Source organism: Colobus angolensis, unplaced genomic scaffold (genome assembly GCF_000951035.1).
Source record: "Colobus angolensis palliatus isolate OR3802 unplaced genomic scaffold, Cang.pa_1.0 Scaffold2, whole genome shotgun sequence".
NCBI lineage: Eukaryota > Metazoa > Chordata > Mammalia > Primates > Cercopithecidae > Colobus > Colobus angolensis.
This window is the reverse complement of record NW_012115154.1, coordinates 22,834,951-22,858,604: the sequence shown is the minus strand read 5'-3', so window position 1 is coordinate 22,858,604 and position 23,654 is coordinate 22,834,951. Positions and strand designations below refer to the sequence as shown.

The following is a 23,654-nucleotide window of genomic DNA, read 5'->3' as shown; positions in this document are numbered from 1 at the left end:
TCAGGGCCAAGGCTGAGCCTCACTGCACGGCTGGGGTCAGGGCCAAGGCTGAGCCTCACTGCACGGCTGGGGTCAGGGCCAAGGCTGAGCCTCACGTCAGATGTTCTGATTCCTTATGGGGAGTGTCTGCCTGGGTGTCACAAACAGCACAACACATACCACATCCGGTGTAGACTCTTCAGACAGGTCTCCAGCAGGCAGTGGTGCCTGGCCAGCAGAGGGAGACAACCTTTACTGACCTCGTGTTACCGTGTCTAAAAAGACACAGAAATGATGAAAAGTCACAGTGCCATTAGAAATGAATGTTGAAAATCTCTAACTGCAACACAGATGGCACTGGTGAAACCAGGCAAGGTCTTGCCCAGTTTCTTCCCTGTAGGGAACAGGACAGCCCCAGACACGAGAATGCAGAAGGAAAAGGTTTTTCTCTTCCCCACTGTATTATTCTTCCCTCAGAAATGCTGGGTTTATACCAGCCACACATTTGGAAAGCCAAACTTTTGCTAAATGGGTGTTAAGGAATATTGTAATTTTTTCATGTGTACTAATTTACTTAGAATGTCAAAGAAAAATCCTTGGTCCTGACGCCAGCCGGGCAGTGAGGCTCGGCCTTGGTCCTGACGCCAGCCATCCAGTCAGATCTGTTCCACTTCTCTGTGCAGCTGTCCGGGCTCACAGCTTTGAAATTAAGAAAAGTGGAAAATGTATTAGGATTGAGGACAGCTTCACTTCTTCTATCTAGGGATTTCTGCTTCGGAGAGGCAGAATTTTTCTTTGTTAGAAAAAAAAAATATCAACTCAGCCCAGACGATCCATGCCAGATGCATATGGGTTAGACTGTCTTCCAGATTTACACCGGAGAAGAGCTCAATAGCACCTAGAAAGTCAGAGCTCAGAGTCAAAGGTGACTCTCACCCTTTGTCTGTGGCCAGGTATCAGGCGTGGGAGGCGCTCTCCTTCCTGGGGTGCGGAACTGTGAGGGTCAAATGGTGCAGAATAAAAAAAAGGGAAGTCACACTAAAAATAAAGAGAACAGAATTCTAAAAATCCAAGATGAGATCAAAAAGTGAGATGAGGGGGCTGCAAGGAAACTAAAACTAAAATGAGAAAAATTTGGGTCAGGAGAATTGAGGAAAATGTGGGAGGCTCTCCTAGAATGCAGAGGAAGGTGACACGGAGGCGTAAGGAAGGAGAAGATGAGCCTTCCCGGTGGCTGAGAAGAGTAGTGTTTCTACAGAGAAACCAGAGTGGCTAGAGACACAATAACCAACGACAAAGAGGATGAGACTTCCGTGTAGGAAAAAAGACCCGAATATGAAGACTAAAGGATTTCCCACATTCCAGGGAAAATAACGAAACATCTAAATATGTTGTGCTAGAACCTCTGAGTTTTAGGAAAACAGAAATCCCACAATAATCTAGTAATAAGGAAATAAGTTTTGATAAAGCATCAAAATTCAGGCTAATCTGAGGCTTCTCCACCTTTCTGTCTATTGCTAATACTTAATATTTAATATTTCAATGCGTTTTATAACAACAAATATATTTTTGTATTAAAGTGTATCTTTTACTTTTTTGTTTTGTTTTGTTTTTGAGGCAGAGTCTCACTCTATCACCCAGGCTGGAGCGCAGTGGCACGATCTCAGCTCACTGCAACCTCCGCTTCCTGGGTTCAAGCGATTCTCCTGCCTCAGTCTTCCGAGTAGCTGAGATTACAGGCATGCACCACCATGCCTGGCTTATTTTTGTATTTTTAGTAGAGACGGGGTTTTGCCTTGTTGGCCAGGTGGGCCTCAAACTCCTGACTTCAACTAATCCTCCAGCATCAGCCTCCCAAAGTGCTGGGATTACAGGTGTGAACCACTGTGCCTGGCCTTATTTTTTACTTGAATATATTCTACACTGACTTAGGAAAGCAACTCAAAATTAATGGCTCAAAATTAGAAACTCAACATGTAAAAAAAAAGTAATCTCTAAAATCAGTTCATCTATAGCTAGTTCTAAACTACTATCGATTTGATTATAAATTCAAATTAAGTGATAAAAATAATATAAAGAAATACTGGGCAAATAGTTTGTAGAATCATAAGCATTTAGTTAATTGCAAAAAGAAGGCTAAAAACAAAAGGTAGCAGAATTACACATGATGAAATAAAAGGATATTATTTAGGAAAAAGGAATAGAAACACTTATGTTTCTGGAATAAGAGAAAACACATGGTAAAGTTTTTAAAATGGTGATCAGTTTGGAAAGAATTGAGTTTATTATATTTAAGCTTCATAACAGCAGAGACCATACTCAACTTATTCATTTCTATATTTTTAGCACCATAGACAGGGCTTCACACATGGTAAATACTTAATATTGGTTAAAGAAATGAATTTAATTTTAATAGTGAACCAATGAATTTCTTTTCAGTAGAGCATCAAATAAAATAATTCTGAAGTTTGCATATAAAAAGAAATGGATAGGTGGTTTTAAAAAGGAAGCATAGGGAAAGGGGATTTATTTTTAAAAGTTGCTAATAATAAGCATATTTCTGGAACCACCTGACATCTGACTGATGCAACCATCAGTAGTGGACGGGTATCCTTAATGCACACTGGTTTGTATGATAATTTTATACTTTATAAAAATGTCATTCCAAATCAGCAGGGAAAGGAAGACCTCCACGATCGATGGTGTTGGGAAAATGGCTTAATCATTTTTTAAAAACTCAAATAAATGAAGAATAAATATATATTTCCAGAAAAGAAATTTCAAAGGATAATTTATCAGATTTCTCACAGTAGTTACCTATGGGTAGCGTGATGTGCAATGACAAGGGATTATTATTTTCTATACTGCATAGGTTACTTTTTAAACAAGAAGATGGTTATTAAGAAAACACTGGAAGTCTCCAATTTAAGTGAGTAGATGTATCACATTAGTTTGCTTTCCCTCCAGAAACCTAATTGCAATGATAATAAAGAAATAAAATATATCTACAATAATAAAGACAACAGGGAAGGGCTGAGAGATTTCATGTTTCTGGAAGACAGAAAGTAGATAGAAGGGTCATGAGGGATGAGTCAGGCTGGAGGGCACAGCCACCTGGACACCTGCAGAGCTCAAACCTCAGAGAGATTTGTGGGGACTCAGAGCTCCAGGCAAAGCATTGTATGAGACTCAGAAATGCAGTTCAAACAGAAGGAACAATTGAAAGTCTGTGGATGAAATGGTGATAAATGAAAAGAAAACACATACATAGATATATTATTTCAAAATTCAAAAAGCTTTTGGAAAGAAAAAAGGTGATTTGCAGAGGAGCAAGTATCAGATTGTATTAGTTTATTCTCATGCTGTTATAAAGAACGACCTGAGACTGGGTAATTTATAAAGGAAAGAGGTTTAATTGACTCACAGTTCTGCAGGGTTGGAGAAGCCTCAGGAAACTTACAATGATGGTGGAAGGGAAAGCAAATCTGTCCTTCTTCATATGGAGGCAGGGAGAAGAGGCCAGGAAAGGGAAAAGCCCCTTATAAAACCATTGGATCACATGAGAACTCACTCACTATCAAGAGAACAGCATGGGGGTAACTGCCCCTATGATTCAATTACCTCCCACAAGGTCCCTCCCACAACACTTGGGGGTTATGGGAACTACAATTCAAGATGAGATTTGGGTGGGGACATAGCCAAACCATATCACAGACCAACATCAGGTTTATCTTTAGCATCTCAAAATGCTGGAAGCAATGGAGCTATACCCTCTAGCGCTGATGAATAAAGAGTTAATAAAAACACTACAAGTCTACATACAGCTAAAATTTTAAACGTGTGAAAAAAGAGACAGTTTAGGTATTCAAGAATTCAGAAAATTTACTTCCTTCACTCCTTTCTTAGTAGATCATCCAGAGAATGCACTCCAGACAAAAGAGAGAGTAAATCACATGATCTATGAGATCTAAGAAACAGTTGCCCCAACATGAGGGAGTAATGTGGGGAGGTCCCAGGATGGCCTTAGTGTAGAGGTTGGAAAGAGTAGTCCAGACAATACCAGGGCTATGCAAGGCACTCAGAGACACAGATCTGGGGAAAAGGGCAATGCAACAGAATAACTGAGAGAATTTAAAAAAAGGAGGGAGAGGAGGTAATAAAATTAAATATTTCAGGTAAAAAACAAAAGCAATTTAAAACTCTAGGAAAACAAAAAGTGAAACAAAAAGAATTGCAATCACAGGGCACTCCTTAGCTGTATCATGAAAGATAATCACTTACTTATGACAAAGTAAATGCTATTTATTGATTTTAATCTTTTAGAATCAACCTATGGAAAAGCAAGGAAGGTTTAGTTATGATTACAGGACAGAGTGTAAATGCCATCAACCTCAATGATGCAAAAGTAAAAACAAAGATGCAGAAGTTACTATGTGGTAGGGACAGGAAAGGGACTTGTAGGAAAGGGAGGGAGACTAATCTCAGTTTACAAATTGGGGAGTTAAGACTTCCTCTCTGTAGTTAATGTAACATGAAAAAAACTTGTAATATTATTTAAGTGTAAAAAGGTAACTGACATAGAGAATAAAATCCACATATAAATGGAAGAGGTAGAATAGGTAGGAAAGTAAGAGTTCTGAATTCTTGTCTCTCATAAGAAGATAATAAATGAGATAAAACTTCATTTAAAAACAGTGAAATGTGCATATTGCTTACTGATTTACCATATATGATGGTATATATCAGGAGAAAGTGTAAAAAGAGCGAAAAGTTATCTCCATCTGGGAGTGGGATGGGTTAGAAGGAGAGGGAAGAGACTGTTGTTTTTCACTATAGACTCTTCCGTATTATTTTATTTTTAAGCACTAATATGCAATACTTTGATAAAAAAGAAAAGCAAAGTTAAAACTAAATAAAACTTAACAACAACAATGAATAAACCCATGGTGCCATGGAGAAATATTTCAGTGCCTCTGAATGAGGCTGAACCTATTGGCTAGCGCTCACTGGTACAGGGCGGAGATGTCCTTCCCCACGCACCTGATCACAGCTGCTCTAGATGCTTCCAGTCAGAACAAGTTCATAAGAATGAGATTTTTTTTTCAAGCTCCTCAATAAATAAATTTAATTCAAAGAAAAGAAGGCAGGAAAGGGCACAGAAGCCGCAGGATATTTAATTAATAATGCCCACCCATCCATCTCATAAGGGGATGGAAATGATTAAGTCTTCATGAAGATGGCAAGATCAGATTAGACCGGTGTGTGGACTGAGGTAGGGAGCTGGTGATAGGACGCAGAGAATCTGCTGCAGACCTGAGAGTTTTGCTCTCTTTGTTCAGGGAGCCTGGATGGAGCTCTCCAGAGTCACCCCCGCCTGACTGTGACGCGCATGGTGGTGGCTGACCCCACGAACTTGGGACAGGTAAGGGTCTCACGTATATTCTCAACAGAGACCAAGACCTGAGCTGGCTTTCTCACCAAGCGAAAACCAGACTGCCCTCTAACTAGAATCTATATCAGCACACTGAGTGTTCATGTTTTTCTGTCCTTTTGAAAAAAACCGAAGGAACAAGTATGTTGCTGTGATTTAACAGTGAAGTGTTTCTCAGAAAACTGCTTGAGTGTTAAAGGCTCTGGTGTGCTGAGCTGTCTGTGGGCTTTGCTTGGAGAAGCTTCTGTGACTTCTGAATTTTATAGAAGGGTAGGGGCTTGGTAAGGTTTTCCTCAGATAAGTGTCCCCACAGTTGGGGACGAGGTCTGGCTCACTCTTGCCCTAGGCCTCTCTCTCAGGGCCTCTTGTCCCAGGAGAACAGTGTGTTCACAGTGCAAGTTGTAGCTCAATTCCCTCCCTAGAGGCTGCTGTCGGAGCTTGGATATGCACTGTTCATGCCATGTAGGAGGTTCCATATTGGGCATGAGGCTCACAGGCAATGAAACACACAGGACCCCTTGCAGCAACCTTCTCCAAGCAGCAAAGTCCCAGTGGCTCAAGCTGGAGCCGAAAACTCCCCTTTCCTTGTGCAGTGCCCCAGGTGTCTTTGCCCCTATAGAAAATGATGAAAATAGGGCAGAGAAGAGCCGTCTCCGACCCGAGAGCCTCCAAGAAAGCCATGTTTGTCAGACTGTCCTGTGCCCCTTTCCAGCCCTTCTGATTCCTGCTGCCTCCCTCCCATGGTCCAGGCTTTACAATTCTTCCTCATAGCCCTGGGTTGGTCAGGCAGGCAGTTCCTTGAGACAAACAGCAAGAAGAAGGAAGGGCTTCTACTCATGTGTGTTCTGTCCCAAGACGTGGGACCTGCAGATGCCTGTCAAATTCCCATGCCCCGAGTAAGACTGTCTCTCGAGGGGACAAAGGGAAGCACTGATCAGAGGGAGACTCTAGAGGAACGTTATAATGCCAGAACACTCAGTGTCAACAGAGGGCACAGTCATGAGAACAGGTCCAACTGCTGGGAGGCATCGATGCATCACAAAGGGAAATAGAGGGAGAACAGACTCCTGTGCTGTGGGAATGGCTGCCCGCTGCTGAGGGAGACACAATAGTGCCACACCCCACTGACTCATGCCGCTCCCTGGCTCCCTGTAAACCTATTGGTGTCTGCATGGGTGACACATCCCGTGTCATATATGGACATCATCGGCACCACCATGACTGTTCTCAGAAGGCACTGCTGCCTGGAAGGAAGCATGGGCAGAGACGAGAGAAGACCCTGCCCCTGTCCTGTGTGAGCTGTCCTGAATCCGCAGTAATCACAGGCAGTGTTGTCACCCTCGTCCAGGGAGGTCAGGTCACCCAGAGAGAGCAGGACAGCTACGAGGCCTTTGTGGCAAAGTCAGGCAAAGTCCATGCCACTAGGGGAAGAAGCAGGTGGTAGAAACAGTCTTAACCTCCATCTCTAATGAGGCAAGTCAGGTTCTGATAGTGTGGTTCCTGTACCAGTAGCACCTGGGAAGGTGTTAGGAACCGCATGTCCTAGAACTTTGGGAGTCCAAGGTGGGTGGATTTCCTGAGGTCAGGAATTCAAGACCAGCCTGGCCAGCATGGTGAAACCCCGTCTTTACTAAAAATGTAAAAATTAGCCGGGCATGGTGGCAGCTGCCTGTAGTCCCAGCTACTCAGGAGGCTGAGGCAGGAGAATTGCTTGAACTCGGGAGGCAGAGGTTACAGTAAGCCAAGATCATGCCACTGTACTCCAACCTGGGTGACAGAGCGAGACTCTGACTCAAAAATAAATAAATAAATAAATAACAAGAAAAAGAAAGGCAAACTCCCAGGCTTCACCTAGACCCACTGAATCTGAAACTCTGGGGGTGGGGACAAGCAGGTCCTGCCTTAACAAGGCCCCAGGTGATTCCAATGCACGCTCGAGTGGAGAACTACTGACTGGAGATGAGCCATCCTCTGTCTGGCAGTGGGCGACCACAGGAGAATAACTCCAAGCGCTATTTAACTATAGATCTCCATTCCCAAATCTGTCCTTACTAAATGTTATTTCAATGGGTAAATTTATTGATAGGCAGGTAAAGTGCTTCAGAATTGAGACAAATTTGGTAGCAGTTAAAGGAGAGGAGAAAATAGGATTTAAAGTGGAATCATTTTTTAACACAAGGCTGGAGCTGGGTGCTGAAAGACGCAATCATCTATCTGATTGTCAAGATGAAGAGAGATATTGAAGTATTTGATAATCACAGAAAATAGATGGTCATATTTTAATAATCATCAAAATTCCATTTTAAAAAGAGCATGATACCAAAATATTAACAGGAAGCGAAGATTCCTGGAAGAAATGCTACCAAATCTCTTTATTCTAAAGCACTGTATCTGCCTACCAATGCACTGATACATCCAAGCACATCTGGTCAGGGCTTGGCATGTGGGAGACACGGTTCCAGGTGCTGACAGTGCAGAGATGGGCAAACCACTAACTTCAGCACAGGGTGGGGACTGCCATGGATTATGTGGGGGAGCACGTGCAATGGCACAGCCTGGCTGAGAAAACGTTATTACATTCCATGAATCCCTGGCCAAAGGTGCCTTCAAATCAGAATATAGTGACTCTTCCTGGTGAGAAGCATATGAATTTTTTATTAGCCCATTTGTTTTCCATAAAATATTAATAGAGCATTGTCTCTGTCACAGGGATTAATGTGCTGTGATACTTCTTTGTGTTCCAAATCCTGGAAACTGTTCAGACAGTTGTGTGGCAGTAAAGGGCGAGAGGAACAAAGCCAGTTTATCTCATGAAATAAAGGGCCCACAGTTAACTCTGGTATTTTTAGCAAGGTTTACCCCATGGATTGAGCAGGGGCACAAAAATGTTATGAGAGAGGACATTTTAAAAAATGATGTGCTTTAATAGAGGGCACCCTTGAGCAAACTGAAACGATCCTAAATACCAAGTGCTGCTCTACTAAAGTGTACAGTTCCACATTTGAGTATGCTCTTGGGCAGACATGCAGTTGCGTGAAAACATCTGCAGGCAGAGTGCACTCTACAAAACAGAAAAGTGACGACTTAAGACAAATCACTATTTGATGTCCGTTTCCATAATTTCACTTTCCATGTAGGAGTAGACTATGCTGCCTTTCCCTTCCATCTCAAGGGCTGGCTATAATGCAGGGCCAGCTGACAGGATGAGGGAGAAGGAAGTGAGAGGGTGTCACAGAGAACACACCTTAGGGACTATGGCATCCTTTTTCAACAATTTAATACTTTGAACATGAAGAGATCCAGTGAATAGGAGTGGTGGGGGTAAAGCCATGTTGTCCTTTTCCCAGTCATTCATTTTCACACACTCAGCACCCATCTATCTTTTGTTCATCAATCTGTCTGTCCATCCATCCCTCCACCCATCCATCCATCCATCCATCTACTGTTCATTCCTCTCACCCATCCATATATCCATCAACCATTTATCCCTTTACCCATCTATCCACCCATCCATCCATCATCCCCCTATCCATTAGTTCATCTAACTATCCATCATCCATCCATCCACCCATCCATATATTCATCATCCCTCTATTCATCCACCCACCCATCATCCATCCATCTGCTCATCCATCATCCATCTATTCATCCACCCATCCGTTCATTATCCATCTATCCACCTCTTCATCTATCTATCCCTCTACCCATCCATCATGCATTTATCCATTCATAATCCATCCCTCCACCCAACTAATCATCACCCATCCATCTATTCATCACCCACCTACCCACCCATGGACTCAACCTGTCTCTTCAATATTTGCTCATGCCTCAATGCATGTTAACACATTTAAAAACATGATGCTAGGTAAATGTTGCCAAGTCTTATTTTCTGGCAGATGCCATGAAATTCGTGTACTGAATTTGCTAGCAGTGGTCCATGGCAAGAAACTGCAGATGTCACTTACACCCTTGGAGTTTACCAGCACTGGCTCACCAGCCCAGTGACTCTGCCTTGGCAAACCTTGTCCAGTGTTTCAGTGTTTTACTGACAATTTCAGATGTCAAGACTGTTTTGCTAGCTGGAAGATACGGTTAACAGAGGTGTTTTATTGATGAGGATGGAGAGGCAGAATCCCATTTTATTTTTCTGATGCCTCCTGCTCATTGTAAGCCTGCCAAACAGCCAATCATTCCCTGCATTTACGGTGTCTTCAGAACAATCCAGCTGCCCTTTCAAACACAGGCCATGACAATGTAAAACATACTTTCTTCACCAGAAACTTATTATTCTGACAGCTGTGACTCAGATTTCCAGCCTCCTACAGCACTGGATATTTTTATTAATGATCCCATGATCAACAGGAACTTTGTGAATTTCCTTTTCAGCGCATCAGTAAAGATCTGGCATTTCTCTAGTCTGGAGCTTCTCCGTCACCCTAGTCACTGGGAATGGCTTCTCACCCTAATGAATAACAAAGACCCTGCCCTGGTCTGATGCTGTAAACATAAGGCTGTAAACAAAGCTGTCTGCTGCAGCCAGTCTCCTTGAACTGGTGCCCCCTAAGATGAATCCATTTGAGTATTTAGGTACCCAGATGATTTCTTTAACACACAAGGTGGAAACAGAGATAGGACTACAGCTGAGGAGAACAGAGCACATTTATGCAATTGTAATTTACACCCAGACCACTTCCAAAAAAAAATTGGAAGACAAATTCAGATAAAACAATATATCTTCCCAGACAAAAGAGAGATTAGGACAATGTTTAGGTAAGATGGCAGATTCAGGGATGGGATGGGATTGGGGGTTGGGCTTATCTATAATTTGTGAAATGCTGCTCCTGAGAAGGGCTTCTCTGCCTTGGCCACACTTAGGAATCACCTGAGGATGTCTGAACAACCCCAGCATCCAGATGGGCCACACCCTGAGGGAGGAAAGCAGGAAGAACAGAGGTTTTGCCAGCAAACCCTCCAAACGAGCTTTGTACCACAAGAAGGTTCAAGCACAAGGGGAAATGCAGTAGGTGTGACAGCTCTTAAACAATACTGAGCAAAAGGCTGTGGTGATGGGAGACTCATGTTCAAGTTCTGGTTCTACTGCTAATTAAAAGTGCAACCACAGGCAAGTCAGGTCATTGTAAATGTGGGAGGTTATTGACATTGTAAATGTGAGGCAGGAGAGCTTGTTTATGATAGGGAAGGAGGCAGAGGAGACCTCAGAATGGAGAGCAACTGGGACCAAGTGAGGGGTGACAGTGGTGGTGGTGGTAGTAGAAGTGATGATGGTGGTGGTTGTGGAGGCGATGGTGGGGGTGGTGGTGATAGTGGTGGTGGTGGTGGTGGTGGTGGAGGTGGTGGTGGGGGTGGTGGCAGTAGGGGTTGTGGAGATGATGGAGGTGGTGGAGTTGATGATGGAGCTGGTGGTGGTAGAGGCTGTGGAGATGATGGAGGTGGTGGAGGTGACGCTGGACCTGGTGGTGGTAGAAGTTGTGGAGGTGATGGATGTGGTAGAGGTAGTGGAGGTGATGGTGGGGGTGGTGGTGATAGTTGTGGTGGTGCTGGAGGTGATGATGGGTTGGTAGTGATAGTGGTGATGGTGGTGGTGGTGGTGGTGGTGGAGGTGATGGTGGGGTTGGGGGTGGTAGAGGTTGTGGAGGTGATGGAAGTGATGGTGGTAGTGGAGGTGATGGCACGAGTGGTGGTGATAGTGGTGGTGGTTGTGGAGGTGATGGTGGAGCTGGTGGTGGAAGTTGTAGAAGTTGTGGAGGTGATGGAGGTGATGGTGGGAGTAGTTGTGGTGGTGATGGAGGTGATGGTGGGGTGCTGGTAGTAGAGGTTGTGGAGGTGATGGAGGTGATGGTGGTGGTGGAGGTGATGGCATGAGTGGTGGTGATGGTGGTGATTGTGGAGGTGATGGTGGACCTGGTGGTGGAAGTTGTAGAGGTTGTGGGTGGTGGTGGTGATGGAGCTGGTGGTGAAGGTTGTAGTGTTGGAAGTTGTAAAGGTTGTGGAGGTGGTGGTGGTGGAGGTTGTATAGGTGGTGAAGGTGTTGGTGTTGGAAGTTGTAGAGGTTGTGGTGGTGATAGAGGTGGTGGTGGTGATGGTGATGGAGCTGGTGGTGAAGGTTGTAGTGTTGGAAGTTGTAGCGGTTGTGGAGGTGGTGGTAGTGGTGGTGGTAGTGGTGGAGGTTATATGGGTGGTGAAGGTTGGGGAAGAGGCGGTAGTGATGATGGTGGTGGTTTTTTTTGGGGGGGGGTGGTACTCAAGCCATTAGGTATGAGAACTCTACCGTTCTGTGATGTTTTCATGGCTTTGATGACCCTCAGCTTTCCCAAGACTTGTACACATACCATGTTTGGTATAAATTGGAAAGAGAGAAGGCTGAGTTTCGCATCTGGGTCAGCATGGAGGTGTCATGGGCAGTGCATGTTGGGGAGAAGCCTGGAGGCAGAGGAGGCTATGAGTGTGTAAGCTGCCCTGGAGCTGGGGGCATTTGGCGTCACTGTGTGCAGTTAGAAGCCGTGGGCTGGTCAAATACACGTGGGTGTGCTGCGTCTTCATATGGTGCTCAGAGGAAAACAGGAGGAAACAGACATCTGTGTCTGGAGCTGTTTCTATCCGATAGCTTATCTACATCTCTATCACAATGCCATTTATGTAAGTAAGCATGCACATACCCGAGCAACAATACAGGCTTTACAACAACACAGAGGAACAAGGGTCCTCTAAGCATTTGAAATAGGTGCCTATGAGGTGGCGAGGGCATGGGAGTAGGGACTAAAGTTGAAAAAGAGCAAATCAATAAAATGAGAGAGGCCTGCATGGACCAACCATGCTCCTATGCCAGGAGCTGCACAGCTTCTAAATCCTTGGTGCTTGGGATCAAAACAAACAACTAAAAGAAAATGAAAGTGAGAGGTCTCTGAGCCTTTCATGGGCCGTGGGTAGTGGAGGAGTGAGCCTCCGCACCTGCGCACAGGTGCATCAGGGACATGGTTGGTTTTGTGTCTTGAGTTCTGGGAGCCTTTTACCACCTCTACTTGCCAGGGAATCAAGAGAAGAGCAGCTGCGCTGCATCTGAACAGGATCTTTGGAGGCAAATAACAGCACATATCAGCACAGGGCAACATGTCTTCAGAATGGTAGTGCTGGTTATCTGCCGCATCTTAATTCAACACGCAGCTCAACTGCTCGGGAAAGGCCGGAGGAAACTGGCAAAAAATAAGCACATTTGTTTTATCAGTGCAGCTGGGTTTCCGTGTGAAAGCATAGAAACCACAGCACAGCGATTTGCATTTATTTTTTTCCACCCACAGGATAGACTGTGTTTACTCTTTCCTGGTCAGGTTCAGCTTAACAAGGCCTGGGTCCCTGTGGTAGCTCGAGGAAGGCTGAGCTCTACTCTGGACCCACTGCTCTTACTTCTCTTTAACAGAGCTGTCTCCCAAGAGGGCCTCCAATTTCGCCTGGGATACTTCTGAGGTCTGCAAAACCATCCTGAACACTTCCCACTCACCCGACAAGGGGCACCTCTGCTCCTAGGTGCGGCTCCTGCCACACTTCATTGCAGCCCCTGGCTACAAGCTGTCCAGGCCTCTCGGAATGTGAGCTCTCATTGGGAGAGGCCACACGTCTTCATCACCCAAGGGCCTCACACAGCATGTGCCACATGGATGATGATAAGTGCTTGCCAACGCAAAGATTTGAAAGTGCAGACTTAACTCTGCCTGCATCTAAGAACCATTGGAGAAGTCAATCTAGTTAACAAGCAAACAAGAAAAAAGAATTGAAAATGGGAGGCATAAAGGTTAGATAGCACATACATGAAATGCTTTCTGCCTTCCTCTTGGTTCATAAGCTAGCCTGCTGAAATAAGCTGTAGGCTTCCAGAAACCACTGCATCTATCCCTTCCTAGGTGCTCAGGGGCATGGCTTAGGGTTCATTCTTTCTGTGTCCCTCCACAGATGAGGTGTCTTAGTTTTAGTTAGTTCCTTTAGCATCCTGTGCTTGAGAGGGCAAGATGTCATCCATGGCTAAATAATGAATAAGTTTTGGTTCTTAGAAAGGTACCAGCACAACTGAATACGTCTCAAGCTTCAAGAATCCCATGCAAATGAGATGTTACTGGCTAATGCTGAAGCCAAGGCATCCAACCAGCCAAGGTTCCAGAGCCCTGTTGCAGAATTGGAGCCAGAGCCCGCTCCACAGGAACTAATATCCCTGCCTCAACAACTTCCTGTTCTAGGTGGCAGGCGGGAAAATGAAAATGAAACCATTTAAAAAGTATCTAAAAATCCCATTGGGATGAATCGAAGGAAGAAAATGAAAGCAGGGGTGGGGCTGCCGTGTGAAATGTGGTTATCAGGGAAGTCACTGTGGGAGCCATGTATTTGATCAGGACCTAAGTGGGGAGGAGCTCTCTGGGCAGAGGGGAGCCTCTGGGCAGATCCTCATATGAGAGTGACCCAGCTGATGTGAGGGGAGATAGAAAGGGTGTGCATGGCTGGCCTATCAATCAATCAATCAATCAATCATCTATCTATTTTTCTATTTATCTATCTATCTATCATGGGGGCTTCTGAGGCCACTGTAGGAAGTCTGGCCTTTACTTGGAGAGAAATAGAAGCCACTAGATATCTGGGAGCAGCAGGTACGTGGCCTGATGTCATTTAAAGGGTTACTCTGGCTGCTGTGTGGGGTCAGCAGTGGGTGGGGCAGGAGGGGGCAGTGCTGGTGGGCCAGGCCAGGGAGGAGTGCGGAGCGGCGAGGGGTTGCAGGCTGATGCCAGCCACCTGCCAAGAGGATCCCCAGCACAGAGGGACGTAAAGGAGGCCTGGGACCCTGGAAGGTGGAGTTGCCCTGGACCATGATGGGGAGACTGCAGGGAGCAGGTGTAGATGAGGAGAGCGGGAGCTTGGCTTTGACTGGGTTCGGCCTGAGGTGCTGTGTAGACAGTGTCAGCAAATGGATCTGAAGGTGGTAAAGAGACAGATGGGATCACTGGACCCTCCTCCAGCACAATGCTGGGCTTGATTTCCAATTACAGGGGCAGTTTCAACCCTGCTGGGGTAGGCATATCTCCCGGATGGCTGACTAACCCGGCAGACTCACCCTAGGATGTCCTTGTTCAGTTGCCTCTATATAATTGGCTTCTCGATGGTTCTATGGCCACTTATTAAGAGCTCACTGGCTCCCTTATTAATTAACGAGTTAAATAAAATCTTGGACACATGTGGATTGATTTTGTCTGAGAATCACAATTTGACCATTTAAAAATTATATGGTGACCATGCCCAGTAGCGATGCTGGTTGGGTGGTTGGCTTTTTAAACCTAGAGTCCTGACCCAGGCCAGGCTGAGGTACGCAGGTGAGAGCTGTCCACACAGAAGGGGTACTTGTAGCCACAAGATGGAACGATTGGAGGAGCCAGCCCTATGATCCGTGCCTTATCTCATCTAACTTTCATAACTGTCCACAAGAGTAAACATGTTTATTATTAAAATTATCTCCATTTTACAGATGAGGAAACTGAATCAGGGAGGCTGAGTAACTTGACAGAGTCCACAGAGCCAGAACTCAAACCCAGGCAGTTGGCTAGCGAACCTTCACTTGAAACCAGTAGTCCTCAATCTGGGGACACTGGGCAATGGCTAGAGACATTTGTGATGGTCACAACTGGAGGGGGAAAAGGCGAATATTACAGCATCTCAGGGGTAAGGCCAGGGATGCTGCCTAATGCTTTGTGGTGCACAGGACTGCCCCCTACAGCACAGAATTGCTGAGCCCCAAATGTCACTAGCATGGACATGCAGAAACTCTGACCTCAGCCATGACACTGCCACCCTCCAGACCAGGTGGCCTCCTCTTCCACACGTCGCCACAGCCCTTCTCACACCTGCAGGGATTTACTTGCTAGTAACAACTTCTTCAGGATCCAGGGTCCCCTCCACACTGTGAACTTCATTTGCCACCAAATTCCCAGTGCTCAGGCAAATGGCCGGCAAATACTAAACATCTGTGCTACACTGAGTCTGGGATTTCTGATATATCTGTGCTGACTTTTTGAAACTCTCAAAGATGTGTGATAGAGAAGCAGTATGAGAAAGTGTGACATTTACATGCTACAAATTTGTATTACGTATAAAATGCATGATTGCACTGAGCTTAGGAAATGAGAGCAGCCAGAAAACCTGAAACCCAGCATCCAGGCTTCAAGTCCTGGCTGACGCTAATTTTTCATTGTCCTTGAAGCTAATCAAGCCTGTGGAAACAGCAGCACCAAATTGACTAAACGAGATTTTCAATTAACTCAAACAGATGGCTGAAATTTTCCAGGTGACTTTCCATATTAATTCAGTGAGTTTGCTGGACCAGGCCCCAGGAGGCTTGGCAGGGATAGGGGCTGAAAGGAAAACAATAAAAAATATGGAACTTCAGGAGAAAAGCCAAAGCAATCATCTGAACTTTAAAAAAAATCTTAGCAAAAGTATCACCAGCCAAATCAATTCACCTCTCCGAACCAGCGCATGTCTTGGGCTGATGCCCCAGTGGTCGGTCATCCCTGGGACCAGCTGCTGGGGGCCAGGTTCATTAACGCTCTGGAGACTCAGGTCCTCCCATGTTGGGGAGAAGACCCATGCAAGGCTGAGAGGGACAGTGCCTCACCCTTCCTAGAGCACTGGGCTTCTGGGCTTCATCTGTCCGCCTGGGGAGCTTACAACATTATAAGTTTCACTGAAGAAAGACGAGGGGAAGGAACCTCAGTAGAATTCTGCAGAGGCCTTGAGCTTCTGTGCAGGAGCTCGGGGTGTAGGGCAAAGGTGGCATTGGAGCCACTGCAGGAGACAAGCAGATCATTCAGAGAGGTCCAGAGTCACCAGGTGCCAGAGCATTCATCCCCGAGCTAGACCCAAGACCTCAATTCTTGCCCTTCCAGAAGCTGCCAGAAGCTACTAGTAACATGGAGTTTTGAATGGAATAATAAAGGCCCAGGCTAGAGGTATAGCAAAATATGGGTTGGGTCTTTGCTGAGCCTCAGAATGAGTTATTCTTGGTTTAAATAGTGCCATTCATGAAATCTATGTATGAGTGGGCCCTGGCACTGCTAACATCCCTTCCTCTTTTTGAGTCTCCCATCAATATTCTTGACAGAGAGAAGGCTGATGATGGTATAGCTGGACTCTGGAAGTATAATCAGTCCACAGGCTGCTTGAATTTGGGGAAAATACTAAACTGATATTTAGACCACTTCACTTCGATTCTAAATCAGTTGTTTTTAGAAAAAAAATTGACCACAATCAGATTCTAATAATAATAACTCAATGACATTGTTAATACCTTCCACAGGGTTGGGACCTTACCAACTTTATGAGAATAGGATTTGCCACTGGCAAGTTGTTCCACGCTCTAAAAAATGCTCTAAAAATAGAGCACCATTTACAGAAGGTCAGATTCCATGGACTGTCTTGGGAAGACTACATCATTTCCTCTGGTGTCCCCCTGAGGCATGCCTGGGGCCCAGTCATGCCCCTCCCAGAGGAGCCCAGCTTCCGGGAGGATAACCTGCACCTGACCTAAGGTAAGAAATAGTAGTACTTGGTGAATGGTATTGTTTTCATAGAAAATGGAATCATAAAGCAGTGAGGAAATCTTTAGGAAAGGTACCTTTTTCTTGGATGTTTAAATTTGTAAGATAAATCTGATCCAGAAGAGACCATGTACATTGAACATTCACCTTAGTTTTCTTTTTTTTTCAGTAACATAATAGAAGGAAGCAAACCTCATCCGTGGATCATCAGGTGGCATCATCTCCAGATCATGGGTGGGTCCATTTAAGCCAATAACATGTAGGGAAATGCTGGGGTTCTCACTTCCAGCCTGGGAATTAAAAAGGGGCAGAGACATGAACAAGCAGCCTCATGCAACAGTGAACTTCAGCTCTGCAAAGCCCTTCCCATGAGATTCCTCCATATTAAGGAGCAGAATTAATGTGGAGAACAGATGGTTCATGTGTAGGGTTTTCAAAAGGACAAAGGGCTAAGTGGGCTGATTCTTGCCCTTCTAGAATCCCACCCACTTCCCATTCCAACCAACTGCCCGGTTTGGCAATGTCAAGCAAGTACTGAACGCCTTGCTTAAAAGAGAAGATAAGAAGAGGAGTAGGGGAGACAAGATGGATTGGATGCCAGGAAGGGGAGAGTTGGAGGTGAGCAAATGATGGACATTGAGGAGCGCTGGCCATGCTCAGCGTGGGGAGAGATTAATTCCTTCAAAAAGGAACTGGGGCACTATTCTGCTTCCCTGCTCCCCACTCTCTGGGGGACAAGTATGGGTCTGGGGAGAGATGTGGAATTTCTTCTTCAGGGGGATTCAGGGTCTTGCCTGATGCTCTCACTTCCATCCTGCAGAAGACATTCAGGTTTACAGAGGCTATCAGGCCCACAACAGGGCATGTCAGGCAGGCTTGCCTATTCATGCCTCTGAGGAGTGGGTGGGAATGGGGCAAGGAGCATCTGAATTCTGTCAGCCAGAATATGTTGATTTTCTATTAAAATATGAAACCCCAAATCTTGAGTAATCTGGGATTTCATAATCCCAGCTTCAGAGCACCTGTCTGAGGGTTCACTGTAAAATCAAGGGCACCCTACTGGATTCCAGGTTATCACTCCTAGATTGGGGAGACTCCCACAAAAAGACAATCATGGGAACAATTCATCTCCGGGTCAGATGAAGGTCAGACAGTCACCAGCTCTTCCGGTGGTGGGGTGGCTGTGAACAGCTGGTAAGAAACGTAGAAGGGTTAGAAGGAACTAGCATCAGTCCAGTACACTTTTCTCTATTTAACTATGCTTCCAACTAAAATCCTGGACCCTTCCACATGCTAAGACCAATCAAGGTTAGCTGAAAAAGGAGTGAAAGAATTCTGTCAAAGGCAAATCCACACATGTTAACGTCCAGATGCTCTCAGAATCCGAAAAGGCAGAAAAGAAGGCTGTGGCCGCAAGAGCCTTGTGCTTCTTCCTTCTGGGGCTCCCTTGGATGTTGGCCATGCTGATCAAAGACTGTTGAAAAGAGCCTGTATTACCAGGTGTATGGACTGAACATGTCCCTCAGTTCATACAGTGCAGCCCTAACCCCCAGTGTGATGCTATTTGGAAGTAAGGTCTTTGGGAGGTGATTGAGGTTAGATAAGGTCATGAGGGTGGCACCCTTGTGATGAGATCCGTGTCCATAAAAGGAGAGGAAGAGACACCAGAACCCTCTCTTGCCCTTTCATGTGAAGACATGGCAAGAAGGTGGCTGTCTACAAGCCAGAAAGAGAGCACTCACCAGGAACCAAATCAGCTGGAACCCTCATCTTGGACTTCCAGCCTCCACAACTATGAGACAGAAATTCCTGATGTTTAAGCTGCTTAGGTCTGTGTTATTTCGTTGTGGCAGCTGGAGCTGACTAAGACGCCAGGTGTTTCCTTTCTTTAGGCTGTGACTCTGGGAACCTTACCGGCCTCATGTATCTGCCTCATACGTTATCACTCCTCTTGCTGCAAACTGTAAGCCAGCAGGTCTGTGGGGGTGATTATGGCAGAGCAGGCACATGCCATCAGCTTTCAGAGCTCTCTGGTGGGCTAGGATGCTGAGGTTTAAATGCCCCGTGGCAGAGGCAGCTCACGGCAGGAAGTGAGCCTCCAGTCACCAGGCAGGGTGCAGGCAGGAAACTGCTCACCTCCATCCAGCCCAGGGGTCTTGGAGAAGTCTAGTGAAGCCAGAGGCCAGCACGGCAGACGCTGTGTGTCCACGGGAGCTGTGTCCTCACTCGAGCACTGGCCTCTCTCCAGCTGAATGGCTGTGGAGGTTTTAGCATCAGGCCCTCCACTCACACTGGGATGCTTTGATTTGGTAACAAAGTGAGATTTGGATGTCCCTGCTTCCCCCAATATTCCCTCCCAGCCACTGGAGACTCGCTGTTCTACCAGCTCATTGGGTCAGAACATGACTGTCTTGGTCCCTCTAGGCTGCTATAAAAAAATACCATAAACTGAGTGGCTCACAAACAATAGCAATGCATCTCTCACAGCTCCGGGGACTGGAAGTCCAAGATCAAGGTGCTGGCTGGTTCAGTATCTGGTGAGAGCCCAACTTCTGGTTCACAGAGGATGCTTTCCTGCTGTATCATCCCATGGTGGAAATAGGGAGGGTCTCTCTGGGGTCTCTTTTATAAGGTGACATGGTTTGGCTGTGTCCCCACCAAAATCTCATCTTGAATTCCCAGGTGTTGTGGCAGGACCTGGTGGGAGGTAATTGAATCATGGGAACAGGTCTTTCCCATGCTGTTCTCCTGATAGTGAATAAGTCTCACAAGATCTGATGGTTTTAAAAAGGTGAGTTTCCCTGCACAAGCTCTCTCCTCTTGTCTGCCACCACGTAAGACATGCCTTTCACCTTCTGACATGATCGTGAGGCCTCCCCAGCCATGTGGAACTGTAAGTCCAATAAACCTTTCTTTCGTAAATTGCCTAGTCTTGGATATGTCTTAATCAGCAGCATGAAAACAGACAAATCCATAAGGGCACAAATCCCAATCATGAAGGCTCTGCCCTCCATGTCTTGTCACCTCCCAGTGATCTCCCTCCTAATACCATCACCTTGGGGGTTAGGATTTTAATGTATGAATTTGGCAAGAACACAAACATTTAGCCTGTGGCAGTGACCACGTGCAAAACAGCCTTGCCCAGACCCAGGGGACCAGGGGCAGATGGAAGTCTTTCTGCCCTCCCAGAGGCCAAGCGCAAAGTAGAAATAAGGTGTGTGAGAGAGGTCAGGTGCACTTTCATCACTGGGGAGTGGTGAGGGGAGGTACCCTATGTATTTTGGTTCAGTGAAGTTCAGTCAGGTGATGAACAGTGGTTCGATTGTCTAAAAGAAGTAAACCTGCCAATGACTCAGCTCAACAGAGGCGGGAATGTAATGCAATGTAATGAGACATGATTAATCTTTCTTTTGTTAACTGCTTTGCTCATATACACGTCTGATGATCACATCTGCACACTGAGTGAGCAGAGCCGGGGTGCTCATGAATAATTTAAAGAATTTGCTGTGCAGTGTCCCGTTGCCTACCTTGGGATAGTGGTAGGGCTTCACGGTGGGGTAGATGGAGCCGGTGTAAGTTGGGAGCTCCATGAGGGGGACACGGGAATCATTGATGGTGGCGTAGGCGAGTCTCGTGCCGTCCGGAGACCACCAATGTGCGATGTGTGTCTTCAAAATCTCCTCTACGGGAAAACAGAGTAGAGAAATGTGAATAGTAACAAGTGAGTGGAAATTGGAGCTGCACACACAGGAACATGAGGTGGCCAGGAAAGAAATGAGTCCCTGCAGAGTCCCTTATCTGCTACAACCTTTGAGGAATCTTCACTGTGTCCTGCACATGCTTCTATTTCCTGGGGGCTCAAGAAATGTCTGATGCTGATGACTAGGTCCAGCACAGGAAAACTCCATTCACCAAAGCTCAACCAAACAGATGCTAATCATCTGGAAATTTTTTTTTACTTTGTACACATTTGAACACTATGAGCCCAACATGTACTTTTGAGTTGAACTCTGATTGGACTATTGTTGATTATTACTTAATATGATTAGAAAAACAGCACTGGAGAGGGTAAATTCACACGGAAGCATGTCCCATGCAGATGGAACCCAATGAGAAAGTGAGCTCTGGCAGAGGCTGAGTCCCCCAAAAGCAGGCCAGGGATTAACGCACACACAGAGCTCCCTCCTCAGATAATGAGTCCAAAGGCCCAGCATGCTTCTTGCAGTACACAAAGGGTGCAAGCTCACTACATGTGGCTTCTTATAAGAAGGGTACAAGCTCACTATGCACAGTAGAAAACCAGAATGGATCCATCTTCAGAAGGACTGAAATGAAAGACTGATTCGCTTGGGCTTCAACCAGAAACACCCATTATTCTTTCCTAGCCCATCAGTGTCCTGGTTAGAGATTTAGTGACAGACGAGTTTTGTAGGGTGTGATCTCTATTCTAGAGGGGAAAGTTCTACAGCATTTTTTTCAACACATTGGGAGGATAAACTTCCCAAGTGTAACCAGTCAGAGAACCCATTTCATTGTGAACAGCTCTTAGGTCAAGGGGTTCTGTCTTGTACAGGGTCTATATATCGTGAAACTAATTCCCTCTAGATTTGTTTCTAAAATAACGATTAAAATAATTTATGAGTCCCATTCAACTGGTTATTGTTAGGTGTGTACCACAAATCCGCTCTATGTACCTGTAGTGCAGAAAGGTGATTAAGGAGCTTGAAAACACTTTGCAGAAACAAAAGGAGGGCATCGAATACAACAGAACAGCGTAAATTGGAAGGAAGCCGAGGGCTGACTGCCCACAGGAGGGCACAGTCCCAGATAAGGAAGAAGCAGCCCACATCAGCAGCCTCCCAGGTCCCGCGGGGAGGCAGCAGGAGGAGACCAGCTGGCCGGGAGGAGGGTTCATGAAGGGAGGCTTAGCACGTGGTCGGTGTCATCCACGGTGACCTTTCACAGCCAAGCCCAGAGGCCTGAAGCAGGCACGCTGCCCATGCTCCTCCTGGGGTGGGAGCAGGAGCCAGGCTCTGAGGGCAGTGGGACTGGAGGTGAGATGTGCCCGCCTGCCCCCCACCCGATATCTGTGGCACCTGGTGTGGCACGGAGGGGGATGCTGCACCTCATTGAACCGTGCTCCCCCGTCACACGAGTCTTCCTCATCTTGCCTTGGTCAGACTCCCCAGCAGACAGCCCCCCACCAAAGGTAGTGCCGAGTCTGCCGCAGACTCCAGAGCAACTCGGTGGAGTCTCCCGAAATACAAAGCCTGTGGTGGGTCTGACCTCCCGTCCCCTGGGGCATCCCGGAGTACGGAGAGCAGGACTCAGTGAAAAACGAATTCAGGAGCCTGGTGCGCTGGACTTGAGCCCTAGTCCTGCTGTGTGTTCTTGAGTCCTGATCTTCAAAGCTAGGGGCTCCACAGCTGCCTCTAGCGTCCCCTTCCCCTCTGCATCTGTCTCACAGCCTCAGAAGCTTTGGCAGTGCCGAGAAGCTCAGAAGCCTGCGGAGGTCAGTGAGGAGAAGACAAAGGAAGGAAGCCAGACCTCCAGGGTCTGTAATTTTCCAGTTGCTTTGGCAACCAGGAGGCGGACGTTCAGGTGCGAGTTTGGGATGAGGTGACTCAGAAGTGACTTTATGCAGAGTCACCGGATCTGCCCGGTCTGCTTGCTTGGAATGGTGAGTAATTGACTCCAGCAGATGGTCTGCTGGAAAAAACAGGCACCATGTGCCGTGCAATTTGTGGGTGATTGTGCTCAATCACGTCTGCACTGCAGGGCCACAAGAAAGGGGCCAATGGGGCTGCAGTACGGTCCCTGGGAGTGAGCAGAATTCACAGCGCAGAGGGAGAAGGTGCAGAGCCCACAGAAATCAGCAGAGAAGCCCTGCAGTGGTTTCCATGGGACATTAATTCACAGCCAACTCGGGAAAATCCAAAACAGAAAAACGGCTGGCTGCAACAAGGGCTTTAAAAATGAAGCAGCTTTGGACAGAAACAAACAAACAACAATAACAACAAAATCCCTGAAGAGACAACTCATTTATTTCTTTCCAACCCAAAGCAATCTTTTCTGAGACCAGAGGATGATAAATCATTGGCCACGTGCAACATCAGGCCACTTTCATTCCTACCCCGTAGGTTCCACAAGATGCCACCAGGCAAGACGGGCAAGGGTCACCCCTCATTTCCACCCAAGGTGGTTTGCATCTCATTTCTAAACTTGCTCTCTGAACTAAAGCAAATGCTACTGCTTGGTTCTGACCAGCACAGGCCAAAGTGGGTCATGCTTGTTGGGACAAGAAACTGAAAAAAATGTGGGTGAAGGCTGGACGTGAGGCTGGGCTGAGAATATTCTACTTCCATTGATCTCATCAGCGAATGCCAGAGTGTTTCCATGAAGCTCAATTCACTCTTCAGAGAAATGGGAGGTAGAACAAAACCATCACTATAGATTATCTAATGTAATGGTTAGAAGGAAACTTAGAGACACACCTTTAATCCCAGCCCTTTGGGAGGCCGAGGTGGGCGGATCACTTGAGGTCAGGCGTTTGACACCATCCCGGTCAACATGGTGAAACCCTGTCTCTACTAAAAATACAAAAATTAGCTGGGCGTGGTGGCGCACACCCAGCTACTCGGGAGGCTGAGGCA

The 23,654-nt window shown here is 46.3% G+C and overlaps 1 protein-coding gene across 2 annotated transcripts in view; it reads right to left on the bottom strand.

Moving 5' to 3' along the window:
* Positions 1-23,654, bottom strand: part of DPP6 (dipeptidyl-peptidase 6) — a 588,928-nt gene that overhangs the window by 105,314 nt on the left and 459,960 nt on the right. For both annotated transcript variants that reach the window (XM_011941531.1, XM_011941532.1), the window contains 2 exons: positions 20,529-20,683; positions 17,194-17,291 (listed from right to left, as the gene is read on the bottom strand). In XM_011941531.1, coding sequence (XP_011796921.1) covers positions 17,194-17,291; positions 20,529-20,683 — 253 coding nt within the window. The remainder of the gene's footprint in view (positions 1-17,193; positions 17,292-20,528; positions 20,684-23,654) is intronic.